This window comes from Corapipo altera, unplaced genomic scaffold, assembly GCF_003945725.1.
Source record: "Corapipo altera isolate COAL_440 unplaced genomic scaffold, ASM394572v1 332, whole genome shotgun sequence".
Classification (NCBI taxonomy): Eukaryota; Metazoa; Chordata; class Aves; order Passeriformes; family Pipridae; genus Corapipo; species Corapipo altera.
This window is the reverse complement of record NW_020885051.1, coordinates 153224-174010: the sequence shown is the minus strand read 5'-3', so window position 1 is coordinate 174010 and position 20787 is coordinate 153224. Positions and strand designations below refer to the sequence as shown.

Genomic DNA, 20787 nt, shown 5'->3' with positions numbered 1-20787 from the left:
GCTCGGTGTCTGAACCCCCTCAGTTCCCATTCCTGCTTTCTGCCAGGAAGCTCCAGGAGACACCAGAGGCACCTGCAGCTCATCTGGCATCTAAAGGAAAAGTCCAGACAGTAAAGCTGAGAATGCAACCCCTGCTATCTTGAGAAGAGAAGGATCTGGGGAGACTCATTGTGGCCTTCCCGTGCCTAAAGGGGGCTTATAAAAGAGAGGGAGAGTGACTTTTTACAGGGACAGAGAGTAGCAGGACAAAGGGGAATGGGTTAAACTGATTACATGAGAGGTTAGGAAGAAATGTATCAAAGCAAACCCCAAAATATTGTGCCCAGAGAATAATACTGAGCCCTGAACTGATGCTATGATCAGAGAGGGACCCGGCGATACCGTCCCTGCCGCGCCCATCACGCAGCTCCCACAGCTCTGCTGCAGCTCTGGGCTGCTCCCCACTCCTTTGCCACAAACCTTTTAGGATCCTGCAGGAACACTAAACTCCTTCAGGCCACTGTCACACCAGCAAAAATAATTCTGGAAAAGCACAAACCCTGCTCTTCAGATTAGGAAATCAAAGGCCACAACTGACCCTAAATCATCCAAATTCAGGCAGAACTGAAGAGGTTTGGCTTTTCTTGGGCTCTTCAGCTCTGCTGGATTTCCATTTGGGGCTTATTCAACAACTCAGCTGCAGGGAAAGGGTTTTTGAAGGCAAACAGAAGGATTTTTGAAGAAAAACCAAAGGGGTTTTGAAGGAGAACCCATCTGAAACTGCCTGGAGCATTGAGTCCCACCTTTAGGAATAGCTGGAGCAATAACAAGCTCTTCTTCCAGCTGTCAGCAGCACTACAGAGGACCAGGGCCAAAGCAGTAGTTTAGCAATTTAATGAGGCACCCAGGGAGAGGGCTTGGGAGGAGGAAAGAGATGGGAGAGAGTGTCCCAACAGCTGAGTTTGGTTCTGGAGGCTCCACAGAAGAAAAAGGACCCAGGAACTGGTTGAGAAAAGAAAACTTGTCACCTCTGCTTTCTGCAAGGTCCTTTGCAGGAACTCAGGGAGCATTCCTAGCATTCACAGCTTGCTATTAACAACTGCCTGGATATTCTCTCCCTGAGTCAAATGAGAATGCTCAAAAAAAAAAAAGCATTTGAAGTGTCTAGAAAAACATTCTGAGAGATAAAACTCAGCAAAAATGCACAGCTGGGTTTGACACCAGTGGTTTAACTCCTTCCTTCAAACCACACCTTCTCTGGCCACAGCTCCAGGCTGTGTGTGCAACACTCCATCAGAAAAGTGATTTGAGGAGGGGGGATTTCAGAGAACAAAGGAACAGATTTGGCTAATGAGAAGCAAATCTGAACTTGAACCCCCATCCTGGAGAACAAACTTCCAAGTGCTGGAGAAGGATCACCCATCCCTGCCAAGTGTGACAGAGTCACGTGAAATGACACAACCGGGGAGGGAAAACACAAATCAACACGATTCATCCTGGCTGGATCAGATCCCTCTTCCTAAATATGCTGAGATCCTTCCTCATGTTATACTTAGACAGTATTTATGGGAGCTCCAGGCTGTGCAGAAGGAAAGATCAAGAGATATTTTTTTTAAATCTCCACATTAATATAAATTTTGCAGAATTATTCCTTGAGGGTCCTTTCACACACTCAGCAGACAGACCCTGCTGCCTTCCCCCTGGAAAAGCCAGGATTGGGCTGCCGGCTGGTCCTGGTGGCACAGACTGCCCAGAGCTGGGGATGAGGAAGATTTTACTGGATACAGGGATTCCTCTCTGCTCTGTGGTGTTGATCTGACAATAACTGCTGGGCTCGCTGCCATTTTTCCATCTTTTGTCCCGATGCAAACACTCACGAGGCAGCACCAGTGTCAGCAGAGGGGCTTTGGAGCTTCCCAAACTCTGGGATGTGACATTAGCCTGTTTTCCACAAACCCTGTTGTACATTCTCCACGTCTGACACATTGCAGGGTTTGGAAAGAGGTTTAAAACGAGGATAATACTCCAAACATCCCCCTGAAACTGTGCAAGTGCAGTAAAAGTGGGCAGCTCTGATCCCACGCAGTTATATCCCACTGCAATTCCTGCACAGCCTGGCCTGCAGCCAGGTTCCACGTGCCCGGCCTTCGGCTTGACCTGGATTCTCCAGCAGTATCCCTGCCTCCAGCAGCCTGGCTGGTATATCCACACCAGGGGCATCTATAGGAACAGTTTGCCCTTAAATAATGTGATTTTTCAAGGTATTATAGCAGCAATTCCTATCCCTGGTCCAGTGGAACGTGTCCCTGCTCATGGAAGAGAGCTGGAACGGGATGAACTTTAAGGTCCCTCCAACCCAAACCATTCTGGGATCCTGTGAAATGCCAAATGCTTGTCTTTTAAAGAAAAAACCACAAGGATATTAAATGCAATGCAATGCCAAATCCAGCCTTGGGAATGACTTCAGCACCAAGCCAGCAGCAGATCCTGGCAGTGAGGGATGGCAGAGGCCGGGTCTGCCGGCACAGGACGTGGCTCCACTCCCGGTAGGAGCCCGTGGGAAGGGGCCAAATGCTGCTCACAGTTACCAACAAGTGCACAATCATCACAAGGTATCACAAAATCAGAGTGAAACCTTGACACCAAACTCCAGTGGAGGTGAAGGAGTGCAGGAGGTGAAGGGCACAGGGGGGAATCTGATCCACAGCAGAGGGGACTTCAGGGAAACAACAATGCTGGTTTTAATAAACACTTCAGTCATGCATCTATCCATCTATCACTGGTTAGATTTGGGAAGCAAAACTAGCTCAACATCAAAGCGAAAAATCATTTTGATACCTTGGCATGTGTTTCTGGACAACTGTGCTGCCCTCAAGTCACCAGCTCAGTTCAAATAATATTTAATGGTGTCTATTAATTAATGTCTATGACTGACACCAACCCAGCACTGCTCTGCCCCCCCAGGCCCTGACCCAGTGCTCCGGGTGTTATTCCAGGGCTCTCCCTGCAGTGCTTACATAAATGTGCTCTTTAGCAATTTTTGGACTGGAACAAATGTTTGACTCTTTCTGGGATGGAACAGAGATAAACACAGGAAAGCTTGGCAGTGTTAAACCCCAGTCAAGTCCTGATCTATATTTAAACCAGCACTGTCAGAGCTCTGTAACTAAATAAACACTTAGTTCCAGTTTGCTCACAGTCCACAGAATCACAGAATATTCCGAGTTGGAAGGGACCTACAAGGATCATCAAGTCCAACTCTTGCCTAAGAAGGGATTAAGTTAAAGAGAGAGAAGAGGGAGAAGACCTGTTTGTCCTGGAGATCCATGTTTTCTAACACAGGGGTGAAATACTGTGATGGAAAGTGCTGGATTTTCAGAGATAAAGAGGTCAAGGAGCTCCTGGTCCTGTGGTTTAGTAGTAGGTGGTCCTGTGAGGAGCAGAGAGTTGGACTTGAGGATCCTTATGGGTCCCTCCAGCTGGGGATGTTCTGGGATCCTGTGGCTTTACAGCTCAGCATCAGTTCTCTCCAGAGGGCATTTTAGTGCCTGCATCGTGTTCAGCAGTGCCACCAGCACCGTGGAGCACTCAGAGGATGTCCCTGGCAGCCAGAGGGACTTGGGAATGTCGGTAGAGGGGATGTGGACTGGGAAGAGCAGCTGTGCCAGAGCTGGGCAGCAGCAGCAGCAGCAGCAGCCTGTGAGCTGAGCCAGCACAGCCACAGTGGATCTGAGGGACACCAAACCCATCCCCCCCCTCGGGTGACAGGGACACTGAAGGTTTGCACCAAGTTTCAGACAGAGCCACAGCCCCACTTCCAGTGGAGATGGGACCAGACCAACTCCCAAAGGTCCTTTCTCAGCTTTTTCCAACCCATTTCTAGACACTGCAGCAGTTCAGAGATGTCTCACTGGGGCCATAAAGGAGCAACATCCGCAGTCAGTGGTTGATTCTGAGCCCCAGGGATGCTGCCCTTGGCTCCCCAGCAGTGACCTGCTGCAGTTGGGATCGAGGGACATCAGAGAGCTTGGCTTCCTCCCTTTTTTTCCTAGAGCTGTGCTGCTGTGGGGCTTAGTTTTTCTCTCCCAGGTGACGAGTGATAGGACAAGAAGAAACAGCCTCAAGATGTGCCAGGGGAGGTTTGGATTGGATATCAGGGGAAATTCCTTCATGGAAAGGGTGGTCAGGCACTGCAAGGGGCTGCCCAGAGCAGAAAAACCATCCCTGGAGGTGTTCAAAAACCTTGTGGATGTGGCACTTGGGGACAAGGGTTAGGGATGAACACGGCAGGGAATGGTTGGATTTGATGATCTTGGAGGACATTTCCAACCTAAACGATTCCATGATTCTAAATACTCTGAAATAAAAGGTCTCAGCAAGCTCAAAGTTTAAAGGCAACACTCAGGAGGAGAAGATGGAACTTCCCAACTTCCCTGCACAGGTGGCTGCAGGTAGAACCCTTGGAGGCTGTGACACCCTGGATAATCAGGAAGCAAGGAGTGGTGACAGCTCCATATCCCAACACCCAGCCCATTGACAGGAAGCTGGACACACATCAGGAATTAAGCTCTGAATGGCTATGAAATTCCAGTGTGAGAAGAGCCCTGGAATGTCCATCGGCTCTCCTGGGACACTCCTCTGAACAGTTTAAAAATATCTCCCTTCCAATGTATATCCCAGAATATCCTGGGCTGGAAGGGACCCACCAGGATCACCAGGTCCAACTACTGGCCCTGCACAAGACATTCCAAAATCCCCCCCTGTCCCTGAGAGCACTGGCCAAGGGATGCTTTTTAAGAAACTTTTTCCATCTGTGCCGTTTTTACCAAAGTCAGCAAAATTTGCTCTGGGCTTTATGAGCCACTTTGCACATTAATTTTTTTTTTTTTTAATTAAAATTGCCCACTCCTGCAGGACAGACACACGAGCAGCTCTGGGGGAGCCACATGATCCTCTGGTTCTGTGCCATTGCTATGGCTGACTATCCAAATGATCCAAAGCCTCTCTGGCTAAAGCATTTCACTGAAAACACACTGTTTTCTGGAGGATGGCACAGGGGTGAGAGGAGTTTCACCCTTCTACCTACTTTAAAACAACGTTTAGGACATAGAAGCTCAAAGACAATTATTTTTAACCAGTTTCACATTAGCAAATTCCAATTAATCCCCTTAGCAACACACTTCAGATGTTCCACTGGAGAGAGAGAGAAGTCCCTCCCCTCCTACTTCTGCTCCCTGCTTGTCTCCCTGCCAGAAACCTTCAAACTAAAACAAGAAAGGAGGGGAAAAATAAGGGACTAAAAATAATCAGGGAGGAAACGTCCCCGAACCAACCTTGCTTGGAGGCCGCAGTGCTGGGGGTGCTGGCAGAGAGGTGGGGGGTCTCCACGGCCCCAAATCCTGCAGGGCTGGGCTCGGGGACCTGGCTGGGCACCTGCTGGGGGGGAAGGACAAAGGGGTGAGAATGAGCCTGGGAACAGGAAAACACGGAGCAACAGGCAAGTGGGGAGGTGGGATAGGGGGGGATAAAGAGGAAAAACCAAAGGCAGGGAAAATAAAGAGGAAAGATGCACAGGTTGGTTGGATACATTCAAAAAGTACATGGGAAGGGGAAGGAAAGGCAGCAGGGAGAGGGAAAAAAGAACAGCAAGGAAGAGACAGCACAGCACAGTTGTCGACACACTTGGTTCTCCCAGCGTTTCTTCCAGGGGCAGCAGGAATGTTCCTCCATGTAGGACACACACCAAGGCTCCTGGATCTCTGGGATTTAAGTTTCCAGGGGCAGCAGGAATTTTCTTCCATATTTTTACATTCCCTTTTGGGACCTGACTCCTTCCTCAACTGATCATTTATCCACCTCAGAGATTTCATGTCTATTTATTTCCTTTTCTCTGTATTTATCCACTGGTGATGTGTGTAGGAGTGTATGAACAGTGGACAGATGTCTCTCCCTGCACACACATCACTCATCAGCAGGAAAATCGCCCAGTTTGGGGTGGTTGTATGAAAAAATCACCCACAACCAGCCTTGGGGGTGGGACCTGCAGGGTAACATGAGAATAAAACCACCTGGGCAGCAATTTAAGGCAGAGCAGGAGGAGCTGATTCCCAAACAACATGGAGAGAGCCTGAGATTGTCTGTGTGGAAGAACAAAACTGCAGGACCAGCAAAGTATGAAGAAAGACTGAAGGAGCCCCAGCCTGTGGCAGAGAACACATATTTTAATTAACTCCCATCATTAATGGGCAAACACTTCACTTGTGTTCACGAAGGTTTGGTAAAATCCTTTGTATTTAATCACAGAATTTAAGGAAGATCAAGTAACTGCCCCAACTCCTTCAACTTCAGAGGTGAGACACTTGTTTGAGTGAACACAGACGGGGCAAGGTAGCTACAAAATCCCCTTAATTACACACCAGGGACCAGGAAAAGAGGAAAATGGGGCTAAATCTCAATTTCCTAATTCCAGGTGGAAAGTCAGGCAGCTCCCTGCAGGTGTCAGCTCTCACCCAGCTCCACACCCAAAAACTCCTCTAACATCGACAGGAAAATGGATTTTTAAACAATCCAAACCCAGCAGAATGCTCAAGACATGGGTGTCTAATTCCTGCTTTCACACAGGCTCTCAGAAATCCGGGAAGAACTTATTTCCCTATGCAAAGAAACTCTCTGTCAACCCGCTCCTCTTCTTTTTCCCTCTCATTTCCAGCTTTTCCAGTTGTTTCATCTCCACAGAGCAGGGTAAAAATGCAATTATCTTCAAGACACTAATTTTTACCATTTCAGGGGGATTGGGAAAAAGTGCATCTGGAAAAATAAGAACCAAAATCTCAATGGGGGTGAAGGGTTGAAGTTTTCTTTGGGATTGCTCCTCTTCCAGGAACGAGCCTGATCAATCAGCTGGAGAATGGATGAAGAACTGCAGCCCAACCTCCAGCTGAAGGAAAGAAGCCAAGGAAAACCCAGCTTTACAAATGAGCAGGTTTAAAGAACATTATTCCCCTTGCCCTCAGCAGATCAGGACTTTCATTTTATAGGAAATGTATGGATGAAATCCATGGGGAAAAGGAAAAGGTGACAAGAACCCCATGAATGAAAGCAGACCAGCGAAGAAGAAACTGTGAGCCCAGAAATTTTGTGGGTCAGGAACTGTATTTCCTTAAGAAATGTGGGAAACACTCATTTATTTTGTGGGAATGGTCGTGCAAATGAATAAGTGGTGCTTCTGCACTGAGCCTTGTAGCTGCAAAATGGAGCATTTAGAGACTTTCTAGGGAAAAGTCCCACTGAAAATCACTCCGTGATTTATGATGCTCCAAGGGCTGGCTCTGGGTTCTTCCACCCCACCAGAGACCCAGCAAACACAAGGTCTGACAAACTCATTGAGACCTGGGAGAGGTTTGCCAGGAAAGTAAGAGCATTTACTCTTTAAAAAGTGATTTTCTGTGGAAGTCAGTGCTGAGGAAACACCATAATCAGATCCTGGTCCTGTTTTTTTTTCACTTTCCCAGCAAAAAACACAGTGTGGAAAGTAAGTGTTCTGCTAGAAATGGACAGATAATATCTCCACGGCCCTCCAGCTTCTCTTGCAGGAACTTTAAAGCACTTTCATTGCTAAAAAGTAATTAAAACCCACTGTTGGAGCACTGGGAAACTCCACCTAAAGCACTTCTCGGTCAGCGATGCTGAACACGGAGCAGGAGCTGCAAAAAGCACAGAAATGGCTCAAAGCACAGGGCTCATCTTGGTAGCAAAGCTCATTTTCTGGACAATTCCATTAATTTTTTGATGTTAAGTACAATTCCAAGAATTTTTTGCTATTCAGCACTTAATCTATTGAGAGAAGAAGGTGCTTCAGGCTTGTGTTAGTGAAGCTTCAGGTTTTACTGAAGTCAAAAAAAAAGAGTTTTGAGTTTAAAAAATCAAAAAATAATTTGAATTTAAATGGAATATGGAACATTTGGAAACCTATTTTTATTATAAAAGCGTTTCTTTTACAAATATGGGGGACAGGGAGTGGTCTACAGCAGTGCCTTCCTGCACTTCTTGAGGAAGTTTCTTCCCCTGTGCTTGGAACATTTAAATATGAATGTGATTCCAGGATCACATAAAGAAGCTTTATTAGAATTTAGTGTCATTCTAAAATCTCACTGGACTGGGAGTCACGTTGATTAGATGAGGAGGTGATGCCTTGCCAAGCCCTGAGGTTGTACATTCACATCCTGAGGGTTCAACCAGATGAAATCCCACCAAGCCCCTCAGGAGCAGGGGGTGGAACAAACCACAGCAGCTCTTCCAGGAGCTGCCCATAAACCATGAGCATCTCTATAGTTATGGCTGAGTATTGAAAATTCCCTGATTTGAGCCTGTTCAAAACAGGAACACCCACACTGCTGCAATTCAGCCCCTGAGCACAGTTATTAAGGCTCTATTTAATTTCATCCAAGATATTAAACGTGTTCCCAAGACTTGATTTAGAGAAGCTGTTGGGACAATAACTTGGAATTTTCCTGGCTTAAGTGGGCTTAAATTTTCAGTTATGTTACACTAATGAACTTTTTCTAGGGAGCCCAATTTCAGAGCTCTTCTGTGATTACCAAGAGTGGTTCCAAGCACCTCATCAGAAGGAAGGCTGGATATTAAACAAAGGAGTATTTGCATACCTTGGAGGAGGTGATTGGACATCACTGCTGTGCTCTGCATACAAATTACAGCTGATCAAAATTCAGGCTTGTTAACCTCCTCTTGAAACACATTTATTTCCTTCTGGTTGACTTAATTGTAGTGTCTTAAAATAGATTTCAGAATGTAAGAAGTGCCTGGATTCGCTGCACTGGGCAGGAACACCACGGGAAGCCTGGCTGGTTCCAGCTCTGCCCACTTCCAATGGGAAAGTCGTTCAGCAGGAAGAAATGGGAAGAAGATCTCCCCGGGATTCCAATGTTTGACACCTACAGTGTCTCCTCTTATGGAAAGAAGTTTAACGGGTGCTGCCCACAATGGAGGAGGAGAAAGCAGGTGACAAAGCACAAGGTGGTGCCTTCAGGTGACAAAAAGATTTGAGTGAGCCTGGGAATGACTGAAATCCATAACTATCCCACTGGCCTCATGAGGGGAGATCTGCAGGCCAGGCTCTTGCTGCATCTCAGTGGTCCCAGTTAAACCTTCCTGGAATCTCAAGCTCCCACTCCGGTACAACCTCCAGGCAAGGTCGTGCTTCTGCCTCAGCACAGGCAGCAGGAAACTACTCACACATGGAGGGGAAAGGAAGGTTTCAGCTCAAAATAGGCTGTTTTGCCTAAAAAGTTGGCAAAACCTGGTGACATCCAACAGGGAAGAACATGGAAGAAGAAGAAATCACACCCCAGCCCCAGCCAGGCTCTGACCCACAGCCCCCCCATCACCTGGAGAACCTTCATGGCTTCTGTTCAGGCCCCCAGAGACTTGAAGGGGTCAGACTCAAAGGTGTGTGACAAGAAGGGATTTAGGAGCTATGGAGAACGTCAGCTTGGGATATTTACGATTTGTCCCACATCAGAAAAATGAGTTTTTAAGTTTGAACACAGAGAGGCCAAACGTGACAGATTTATCACGGCTCTCTGAGAAAATTCCCAAGCCCTGCTCCTTCTGGTGACTCTAAACCAGAACCACTAAGGCAGAAAGCCTTAGTTTGGACAGAGATGCAACTGAGGGTGTATAAATTAATCACATGTGTGACATGCACTTTCCCCAGGTGCACAGGACTAACAGAAAAACATCTAATTTCTCACAGATATTTTGGCTCCTCCTTTAACACTGAAACTCTTCACAAGCTGTGAAATCTGCTGCTGATCCCAAGGGAGGGGGGATTGCAGCAGCACTGCAGCTCCATGCTGACGACCAAAAACGGTAAAAACGACCAAATTTGGGAAAAAACAACAATCCTTGAAGAACATGGATAGTTTAGGAGAATGCAGGTGTCTGGAAGCTCAAGGAATTGGGATTGACACAGCAAAGCAGAGCAGAGCAGAGCAGAGGCCCCGGGAGGAGGAACCTTCGCTACCTGAGGCGGAGTCGGGGTGGAGGTGGGTCTGACGATGGGGGGGGTGGGGTTCCTGCTGCCCCCTCCAGACATGATTTCTTCTGTTATGTCTTTGCCTCCCTGGTTTGGATCCCGGATTCGGATCTGCAGGATTGAACACAGAAATAACTCAAACAAGACCCCCCGTCACCGCTGTCCCTGGAGAGCAGCGTGGGGAGGACACGCTCCCAGCACACCCCAGGCACCCGGCACGGGGCTGAGCTGGGGCTCGGCAGGAGCACTGGGATGGGGTTTGTTTCCATAACTTGAAATGCATGGCATGTCATCCCTTCATCTCCAAACCTCATTTAATCAAAACCTAATTTAATCATCAGCCACACCAGGTCGGGCTAAAACACGCACCCCTTGTAATTCAAATCTGGTCTCTGCTGGGACGGGAGTTTCCTGCAACTCAGAGGATTTGGGGGACAGTTCAGGTACTGAGCTAAACTTGCCAGGCAGTGAAAAGGGCAAGAATAAAAAAAAGGCTGTGTTTTACCCTCATGTGAAACTCTGTGATTTTGCCAACCCAGCTGCTGGGAAAGGGGGAAAACAAATCAATCATTCCACCAAAACAGAGGGAATCAAACAAAAACACTGAGAGGAGGAAAGGGAAACTGCAAGAACAAACTAAAGTCCTATAAAACTCAGCAGCGTTTAGGAAACAAGTGGGTTTTTGTGAGTCTCTTCACAGCCCCAAAATGGGAAGAAAAGATATTTTCCAAAATAAACCACTCCAGAACACACTCACTGAACCCTCAATGACACTTGAGCCAATCCACATCCCTGGACACGGGGAAGAGCCAAACTGTCTGGGATAATGTGAAACAGAGCTCTCCATCTTCAATAAGAATTGGAGTCTGATAAACCTGGAGCCAGAGCTGCTGTGTCCACCCACCTTCTCCACAGCTCTTGGCTGAACTCTCAGTAATTCCATGCAGAAATCCAAGCAAACAACTCCAAGCAAACCAAGAGACACCAGAACCCTTCCCTCTGGAAACCACCATGCTCCTCATAATCCCCCCGTGGCAGGGGTTGGAACTGGATGGGTTTCAAGGTCCCTTTCAGCCCAAACCCTTCTGGGATTCTGTGATATAAAACCAAACTGCAGAAGGGTTTTGTGGTTCATCACATTCAGTACCGTGGGGTGGCTGCTCCACTCTAGGTTATGAAGACACAAATGCACACGTGGCACTCAGGATGTTGGGCTTCTCTTATTTTTGATGAGGTTTTCCTGCTAAAACATTTAATTAACCACACCAACAAGGACTTGAGAGCTGGCATAAATTCCTGCCCCTCTCCTCCCCCGATATGGAGTCAATGCCACTAAAACAAGCTTTCCCTGCCTGGAAGTTACTTAAATACTCACCTAATGGTGGCTGTGGGGGTGGGTACACGAATACATTTAATTTTTCTTTAATTTCCCTCATTTCTTCAGTTGCAACACCAATTAACAAACTGAAATAGCACATTCAGAGAGAAGCATCTCGGGCATTTAAAATCCCTTTTCTGCCTCAAAGAACTCGGCTTTGCTGGCACAGAACTGCCTTAATCCCAGCTGAGCGTGTCTGATCAGCTCTGCATTTAAATGGCATCAGGGATCTGGGCATGTCGTGTTTGGGATGCTGAAAAGAGACTCCTGGGGACTGAAGAGGTGACTAAAGAGCTGCAGCCCCTGTGCTGAGGGCAGCCCCAAAAAAGGCCTTTCCTGTGAGCCCAGCTCAGCTCTCCCAGTCTCCCGAATCACCTCAGATCACCTTCAAAACTCCAAAGATACAAATATTATGCATTTTGAGACAAGCCCATGAACCTTTTTATATTCCCCCCCCTCCATGAAAGAGTTCTTTTAACATTTCCAAACCACTCTCACACACAGACTGGTGTAATTTCCTTTTCAATCTTTACAAATTATTCGTTTACCAGTTCAAGTCCACCCCCATCTTCTGTTTAAACCTTACATTCTCCCTGTGTACCTTTACTGTTCCCCACCATCCACCTGCAGATGGGTTTAAATTCCATTAATCTGTCTCTCTCCAATTCCCACCAGTGAATTAGAAGGAGTGGGAATGTGCTGTCCAAACCCCTTCCATAATGTGCTCAGGTTCTCCCGAGCCTGCAAATACATCCACAACTTACTGATTTTCTACCTTTTCCAAGGCATAATATTCAATAATTGTTTTTTCTGTCATTTTGAACCAATTCCCAACATTCTCCCAAGCTGAGCTGAGTTTGCTCATTCCCACCTGGCTCTTTGGGAATACCCTCAGCAGCAGCACAGGAGAGGATCCCAGGCTTTGAGGGAGATCCTGCTGCTTTCACTGATGTTTATTTAAAAAACAGCAAAAATCTTTTCCTTTCTGACTGGCTGAGATGTCCCAAAGTCAGAGCAGAGGGTCCCCGTGGAAAAATGGAAAATAAGGCCCAAGTTCAGCACTGTGCAATGTTTGATGACACTTGGCTGTGACAGGTAAGGTATAACCTCTCTGGGAATCATAGTATCCTGGAATGGCTTGGGCTGGAAGAGATCTTAAAGCTCACCTTGTTCCATGGGCAGGGACACCTTCTACCATCCCAGGCTGCCCCAAGCCTTGGACACTTGGACACTGCCAGGGATGGGGCAGCCACAGCTTCTCCAGGCAACCTGTGCCAGGGCCTCCAGCGAAGATAAAGCTCAGTTTTAAGCTTAAGAAGGGAATTAATTTCCTTCCACCTTCCAATCCCCCAAGGAATGTGTCCCTCAGGGCCATCACTCACCGTTTTCTTCTCCCTCTTGGCGGGTGGTGGCTGCTGCTGCTGCGTAGGCACAATGATGGGCGCGGACTGGTACACGGGCTGGCTGGGGTAGAACGGTGTTCCTGGGGGCAAACAGGGATGGAACAAGAGGGAGAAGCTCAGTTTGGTTGTTAATGAACTAAAACCAAGCACAAGAGGTAAAACTGGCCACGGGCTCCTCCCTTCCTCCAAACCCCAGAACTTCTAACAACGATCTGGGTTTGCTCTTCCTCACTTCACTCAACAGAAGCTGCTCCTTCATCAAGGCAGGAGATTAATTTTTATTTAATTATTAAAATTATTTAATTATTAAAAAATCATTTAATTATTAAACCCCAACCATTTAATTAAATTTATTTGTTTAATTATTTCACTATAGAATTTTTAATTTCCATGGCAAAAAGGTGGCCACATGCATCCATTCCCGAAGGCCTGTGGACACCATCAAGGCACTAAAAGACCATCCTTGGACTCCCCTGACTGACAAACAGGTGAGTTTATTGCTGCTTTATCATATTTTTGCCTTCATAGAGAAATTCAGTCAGACCAACACAAACAATTTGCAAGGTCAACTGCAGCCTGCTTCGAAGCATAATCAGAAAATATAATTACAACCAATGTTCTTCTCATGCTGCAGCTCACGAAAAGCACGACCATGGTGATTAATGCAGAATTTCACTGTGGTGCTGCTCACACTGGAACAGCCAATATGGTTCATTATGGTTTCCTTTATGGAATGATGTTGGCTCAATAACTGAGTGCTTTAAAAACGTGCCAGATATCAGGGTGGCAGAGCAGAGCTGTCTTCTGCCCATGGATCCGATGTCAGGGGAATGTGTGAGGTGCTGCTGGGTTTTTTTTCCCTTCTAGGTATGGATATTGGATGGACTGACTGCTTGCACTTGCCCCTGGAGCAATCTGATTTATTCATATCTGATCATTCTTCAGCTGAACTAACCTTTAAATGGGAATGAAACCTGGATTGTGCCTGTAACCCAACCAGGGGTCACTGCGATCTCCGGCAAAGGGTGAAATCCAAGAAAGAACTCGGCCCTGCACAGTCTGATTTGAGATTTCAAAGGATGGATTCCCCCAGCTGAGAGCTGAAAGCACCAGCTCTGGGCAGGCTCCCTGCCTGCAGCCTCCCAGGGGGAGCGTTGTCCTGCCAGTGCAGAGGGCCCTGTGGGGCACAAGGTGCTCCAAGTGTTCAGTCTGGGCTGGGCTCAGTGATTCAACAGACACCTCATTCTGAGTGTCAGGGTCGGGCAGCAGGAGCTCAGATCAGGCCTCAGGGCACACAAGTGCCCACCAGCACCTCTCCAGCCTGGGAACTGAGAACTGCTGCCCAGATGGCTGCCCCATCCCTGGGAGTGTCCAAGGCCAGGATGGATGGGGCTTGGAGCAACCTGGGCTACAGAAGGTGTCTATGGCAGGGGGTGGAATGGGATGAGCTTTAAGGTCCCTCCCAACCCAAACCATTCTGGGATTCTATGAACCCTCCTCCATCTCTCCTTAAAAACAGTGATGAACCTCAAACTCTTCCCAGTAACACTCTGGTGGAGGTGCCCAGTGTCCAAGCAGAGTCTGGGTCAGGTGAGGGGACAGGACCAGCCTGGGAGCCCTGGAATGTGGGAATTACCTTCATTTCTACAGACCCCCTGTAATGTGATCCCTGGCAGAGAGGCAGCTCCTCAGGGAAGGACTCTTCCTTTATGAAAAATACTTAAAAAACCCAAATCCTGCAAAGAAAGAGTGAACTTCTGGGAGGAAACAGCTTCTGTTGCAACAAGTCAAGTGCCCGTGTCAGTGCCACACTCTCTGCTCTCCTGCCTTTTCATCACTTCCAGTTCTACAGCACCAAAGTTTTATTTTCCCTCCTTCCCATTGATCATTTCAAGGTCTTTCCCAACGCTGTAGGAAACTCCCTGATATCAGAGAATGATAAATTGCAAAACTGAGGTATAAAAATGCACTGTCCATCCTCACAAGTTTTGCTTTTATCACCTTCTTCGGGTCCTGCCATGATTTTGATATCCAGCAGCCACACTGGCTACAAATCCTGTGGTTTATGGGAAAAGGCACTGCCAGCAGCTTTATCCATGCCTGGATTGTAGATTTAGCTGTTCCCCAAGCCTGGCAGCACCTGGTGAGAGACTGAGCATTCCCAGTCCCTCCAAACAGCAAGGAAGGAACAGGAGGGAAAGATGGATGAGCACAGGCAAAGCTCCATCATCCCCTTCCTCAGCTAAACCTTCCTTGCCTGGAAAACTCTGCAGGATGGAGAGCTCCAGCTTCACCCACTGATGCTCCACAGACACAGCAACCTAAAAACAAGCTGGGACTGAAAGATTCCAAGTTTCTGTGCAAGAAAACAGGTGCTTCCAGGAGAGGAAAGCAGCCAGAAAGGAACCTTTTCCTAATTACAAGAGTGAAGACTAAGCAAGTCTAAGCAGCAAGTAAGAAAGCAGAGCTGTAACAGCAGAAAAAATGAGGAATACTGGGCAATTTCCTCATTTAAGGGATCAGGTTTGAAGAACCATTGCAATGTTCCTTCTGGTTTTTTTCTAGGATAAACAACCAGGAAGCAGCTGCCTCGTAATTACCCTCCCTCCTTCTATTCTGAAATTGCAGAACCATGTTTGAAGGGTTCAGGGCAACCTTTCAACATAGTCCCATGAGCTCCACACACACCAAATAAAGAACAGAAAGAAGGAAAATACTAAAAAAGATTTCCAAATGATACACAGGAAAGCAAGTGGGGCTTTGCTCCCCTTCCAAAGGCATCTGTGTGTGTGAAGAGCAAACCTACAGCTCTGCCAAGGGCTGTCACTGTTCAGCCTGGAAGGGAATGAGTCACCCCAAGGCTCTGGAATTCCAACAGCTACAGCCCATGGGAAGCTGACAGTACCTCTGCCCCCAACAGGTCACAGAATGTGAAGGGCAGGTAGCAATGAGAGAACAAAACGGCTCAAAATTGATATTGAGAGGTGAAAACCCTTCAAAAATCAACCCACGCGAAGGGGTGATGAATGCAATCATCCTGGGGGCCTTTCAGATGTTGCCATAAATGAGCAAGGGAAGAACTGATGGACATGAGTGCAAGACTCCTAATTCTGCATCTCAAACACAGCTTGCAGGAGCCGGTCTGACTGAACCATCCAAACACAGATCCCATGGAAAGCCTCCCAGGGGGCTGTGATGTCAGGAGGACAGGGACTGCACACAGCAACACGCTGGGAATTGTTAAGAAAAGACCTCACTGCTTTTCTGTAAGAGGTGATTGCCAAGAGAAGAGGTGGGGAGGGACAGTCACCCACTGGGTTTGCAAACTGGGACCCAGGGGAGAGGAGCTGGGAGGCCCTGGAGGACTCAAGGACCAGCAGACATGGACAGAAAGGATCCCCAGCCCTGGACATGCAGCCCTGGAATGTTTAATTGAAGCTTTGAACCTCAGGACCTGGGACAGTCACAGAATCATGGAATATCCTGAGCTGGAAGGCACCCCCAAGGATCATCTAGTCCAACTCCTGGCCCTGCACAGACATCCCAACAATCCTCCCCTGTGCCCCAGAGGATCATCCAAACCCTCCTGGAGCTCTGGCAGCCTTGGTGCTGTGCCCACTGCCCTGGGGAGCCTGGGCAGTGCCAACCACCCTCTGGGGGAAGAACCTTTTCCTGAGATCCCACCTAACCCTGCCCTGACATAGCTTCAATCCAGTCAAACACCCTGAACACATGTACATATGATGATCATATCTACGACAATCTCCCAACTTTTTTGCTTCGGAAAAGGCAACACCAGGAGTCGCCCCCAAAAGGGCCAAATTTCAGCCTGTGCAGGAGTTACAGACTCTTCCACTGCACTAAATTGATCTTTGCAGCATAAAACCAGGGAACAAACCCCATGGTTTGCTCTCATCCCTCACTAAACACCGAACAAGGAACACAGGGATAAGAAAGTCAGCTGCTGTATTCCTGGGAGCAGACCCAGGGCACAGCTCAGTGGAAACCAGGGCTGCCAGATGTACCCACAATACCTTAATAAATAACAGTGATTGAGCAGGGACTAAGAAACAGCCACCATTCCTGGTCCCATGTGATCCTGGGCAGCCTTTCCTGAGGCACTCACACAAACAATGCTCTGGGAGTGGGGATTTTTCAGGAGTGAATAATCAGGGCTGTGACACCACTAAATTTAGCATCTATTTGAAGTTCAAACAAATGCTAATCCAGCTTGTTATTATAAATCTGCAGCTTGACAACAGAAAAACATACCCAGGGAAGATTCTGTAAGAAGTCTCCAAGCAGAACTTACCATAGGCATTGGGGAATTCTCCAGGACCTGGGCCTGGATAAAAGGGTCCCGGTCCCGGTGGCTGCACAGGGTATTGCTGGGGGGGCCCGACGTACGGGGGGCCACTGTGACGATACTGGGGGGACAAAAACCACCATCAGTTCACACAGGAGCACACAGAACCTGTAATGGAGCCCCCCAAACCACCAGAGATCTGATTGTCAAACCAGGTAATTACAGAGAAATGCAATCATTAAGGTTGGAAACGCCCTCCACGATCAAGTCCAACCATTCCCTCCCCACCACATTCACCCCTAAACATGTCCCCAGGTGCCACATCCACACACCTTTTGAACACTTCCAGGGTTGTCGACCCCACCACTGCCCTGGGCAGCCCATTCCAATGCCTGATCACCCTTTCCATGAAGGAATTTTCCCCACTATCCGATGTAAACCTCCCCAAATGTTACCATCAGAAAAGTAATCAGAGCTAAGGTAAAGACAAGGCAGGGAGGACTCGAGAGCTGAGGCAGAACAGTCACCTCCCTGATTTCACTAACACTGTTTAATGAGGCCCAAGGTTTTAGAGTGACTGTAGATCTATTAAGTCAAATTAGATACATTTAAAGCACAAATATTTTCTGAGAGCTTGGTTTCCCGTTGGTTTTGACTCCTACAGCTTCCATGCACAGAACAAATACTTCATCCAGAGAAAGGACAGAGGCTGAACCACAGAATCACAGAATCATGGAACCACTAAGGTTGGAAAAGGCCTCTAAACCACCAAGTCCAACGTTCCCCCAGTACTGCCAGGGCCACCACTAAACCATGTCCTCAAGTGCTACATCCACATGTTTCTTGAACACCTCCAGGGACAGTGACTCCACCACTGCCCAGGGCAGCCTGCTCCAGTGCCTGCCCACCCTTTCCATGAAGGAATTTTTCCTAATATCTAATCTAGACCCCCCCTTGGCACATGAGGCCAAACACAGAACTACCAGCTTGGTTCCACAGACACATCCCCCCTCCCACCAACTCCCGGCATGTCCTCACACAGCCCAGATGGAGCAGAGGTGGCTCTGCAGCTCCTCAGGTGCCTGGCTGATGGATTTACCTGTGGGATACAGTACTGGGGGCCCTGAGGCATCGGGTAGGGCATTGGCAGGTGGTTCACCATCATGATGTGCTGGTTGGTTTGGTACACGGCAGTCGGGGTCTGTGCTCCGGGACGGATGGAGGGGCTGCTGTTCTGGATGGTGGCTCTTGGAGGCTGGATCTGAGGCCTCTGAAAAAACTAGGATAGGGAAGGGAGAGAGGAGAGAAAACAAAGAACCGGTCAGACTTTCTGGGAAAGGATTAGAAATACAATATTATAATTAAAAGACTAGTTTCCAAGGGTTGCCATGCCTTCAGAAAGCTGCAGGACAGTCTGGGTTTATCTGTGAACAGCAGGGTTTTCTATTTTACAAGGTAAAAAAAGGCAAGAAATGTTACAAACTAATAATTATTACTTTGTAGCTATCAAATTTTACAGCTCAACTTTCAGAGCGAATGTTAGAAAAAGGAGTTTGTCTCCTTTGTTTTTAAAAGGTGGGTTGGCTGCTAAAAAACCCACCTTTATAAATACTCCAGGGAAATAAAAGATCAAGGTAACTATTCCAGAAGAGCTAAAAGGCTGGAATTTCACAATGGACAGAGGCACCTCATGCCTTTCCTTTACACTCATTGATCCAGGTGACTCATCCTGCCCTGTTTTCCAAAGGGTGGCAACTCGTCCCAGGGTGGCACCAAACTCTTCTACCACGTTGGGATGAAGTGATGCCCCAGGTGGATGGACCAGGTCCAGGGAACCAAGCGAGCCCCTGGCACACGCTCCGTCCTCGGCCCTCGCGCGGGAGAGGCACCGGCAACCCCGGGACGGAGCATTCGCGGGGCTGGAACGCCTGGCTCTGGAGAGGCCTTGGAATCTCGGCAGTCAGGAGGTAAGAAATGCATTCACTGACGGAGGAATGGTACAGGTGAGACACTTATGCCATGCAGAACCAGGAGTTGGAGTTACCTGTATAGGTCTGAATCCTCCCTTCAATAACGAAGCAAGAAAGCAGCAGGAAACAGAAAGAAAGCCAATGGAACAGCTTACAGATCAACAGGAAGGAACAGGATCAACATGCACCCTAATTCACACAATTCCAGTCACCTCCTGCCCTGCTCTCACCCCTTGCACGAACTGCCAGGAAAAGTGGTACTGAGGACTCTCAGGATCCCACAAGGTCAGAAACTTTTACACCTCCATACAAAACTTCTCCAGAAAAGTTTAAAAAACAAAAGGAAAAAAACAACCAAACCATGACTGACTGCAGGAGACGTGACACTACAGAAAGGCTTTGTGTTTACTCTGTTCCTAAAACATCAAATATTTCTCCTGTCTGGTCTCTTCCAGTGATACAGAGGGAGCAGATAAAGCAGAAATCCTGGCTCCGAGCGTGGATTTCTCTCCATTTCTGCACCAAGACTGGGAGGGTAAGAAATGCCACATATTTTAACCGCTTAGAAAAAAAATAATGACAATAATTAGGCCAGCACACATCACACCAAACCCTGCTGTGGCTGCTGTGCAGTGATGGGAACAGTCTGGGAGCAACTGTGTGAGAAGGGGTGAGAAGAGAAGAGAGGGGTGACCACTGAGGAATGAGCTGGGATTATCCACCTTGGGTTTGGGAAGGATGAGGGAGGATGGAAGGAAGCTGTGATGCCTCTATCCTTGCCATGACAATGAGCTTACAGTGGTCATTCTGGTGCTGCTGAAGACTTTATAACAGTTGAACTGTTCCCCACAGCAAATGATTTCTCCAGGAAAGCCATGGATGACTCCATCTCAGAAATCCAGACACTGTTAAGAGGAGCTCAATGATTTTATGTCCAGCCCTCTTAATCTGGATGGAGAACTGTCCCCAGCACACTGCGACCTGAACCAGGAGAAGGCAACAGTTTGGGGAGAGAAGTTTGGAATGAAGGTGCAGAAAGAAAACTAGAAGAGCATCACCCTGCCATGGTCCTGCTCCAGCCACGCTGGGGCTGTGAGATGGGGGGGAACTACCCAAGTATCACAGGAACCAGGGGCAGGTGCTGAATTTATGGTGAGAATCACCAGAGTCTGCAATTTTTTAATATCCAAAACCACAAAAAATGTGCAAAAGTCTTTCTCATTCCACTGCAAATCGCTGACTGATGATTATTTACAACCTGCTGGCAGCAGAAGTCTCACCAAGGTGGTGGGAAATTCCACAGCCCCCACAGGGCTGTGTTTCTGCAGAGTGAAAATGGGCTGGAGGCTGAAGCAAGATCCATCTCTCTGTCAACAGCAGTTCCATCCACAGGGCAGCACAAGAGAAGCCATGGGGAGACTCCACCAGTGCCAGCCAGACGTGAGCCTGAACCTGCTCCTCAAGTTCCTGCTGTGCCTACGGAACCTGCTCCCACCGAACGGAAACCTGAGGGAAACCTCACAGCACCAGGAACACCCTGGGGATGGAAAGCTGCTGATTTCCATCACTGGCAACTGGTCCCTAAAGGCTCATGAGGGGAGTCCTGCTGGGGGGACACACTGGAAGCTTCATCTCATGGGACACGAGCTGGGTCTGTTCCCCACTGGAGCAGAAGGGACGGGACTTGTGCTCTGAAA

The 20787-nt window shown here is 47.9% G+C and overlaps 1 protein-coding gene across 14 annotated transcripts in view; it reads right to left on the bottom strand.

Moving 5' to 3' along the window:
- EIF4G3 (eukaryotic translation initiation factor 4 gamma 3) overlaps positions 1-20787 on the bottom strand; it is a 144451-nt gene that overhangs the window by 45764 nt on the left and 77900 nt on the right. For 8 of the 14 annotated variants that reach the window (XM_027668755.1, XM_027668747.1, XM_027668748.1 and 5 more), the window contains 6 exons: positions 19165-19185; positions 18220-18399; positions 17127-17241; positions 12794-12894; positions 10022-10144; positions 5313-5415 (listed from right to left, as the gene is read on the bottom strand). In XM_027668755.1, coding sequence (XP_027524556.1) covers positions 5313-5415; positions 10022-10144; positions 12794-12894; positions 17127-17241; positions 18220-18399; positions 19165-19185 — 643 coding nt within the window. The remainder of the gene's footprint in view (positions 1-5312; positions 5416-10021; positions 10145-12793; positions 12895-17126; positions 17242-18219; positions 18400-19164; positions 19186-20787) is intronic. The other 6 variants (XM_027668745.1, XM_027668746.1, XM_027668749.1 and 3 more) reach the window with 2 other exon arrangements.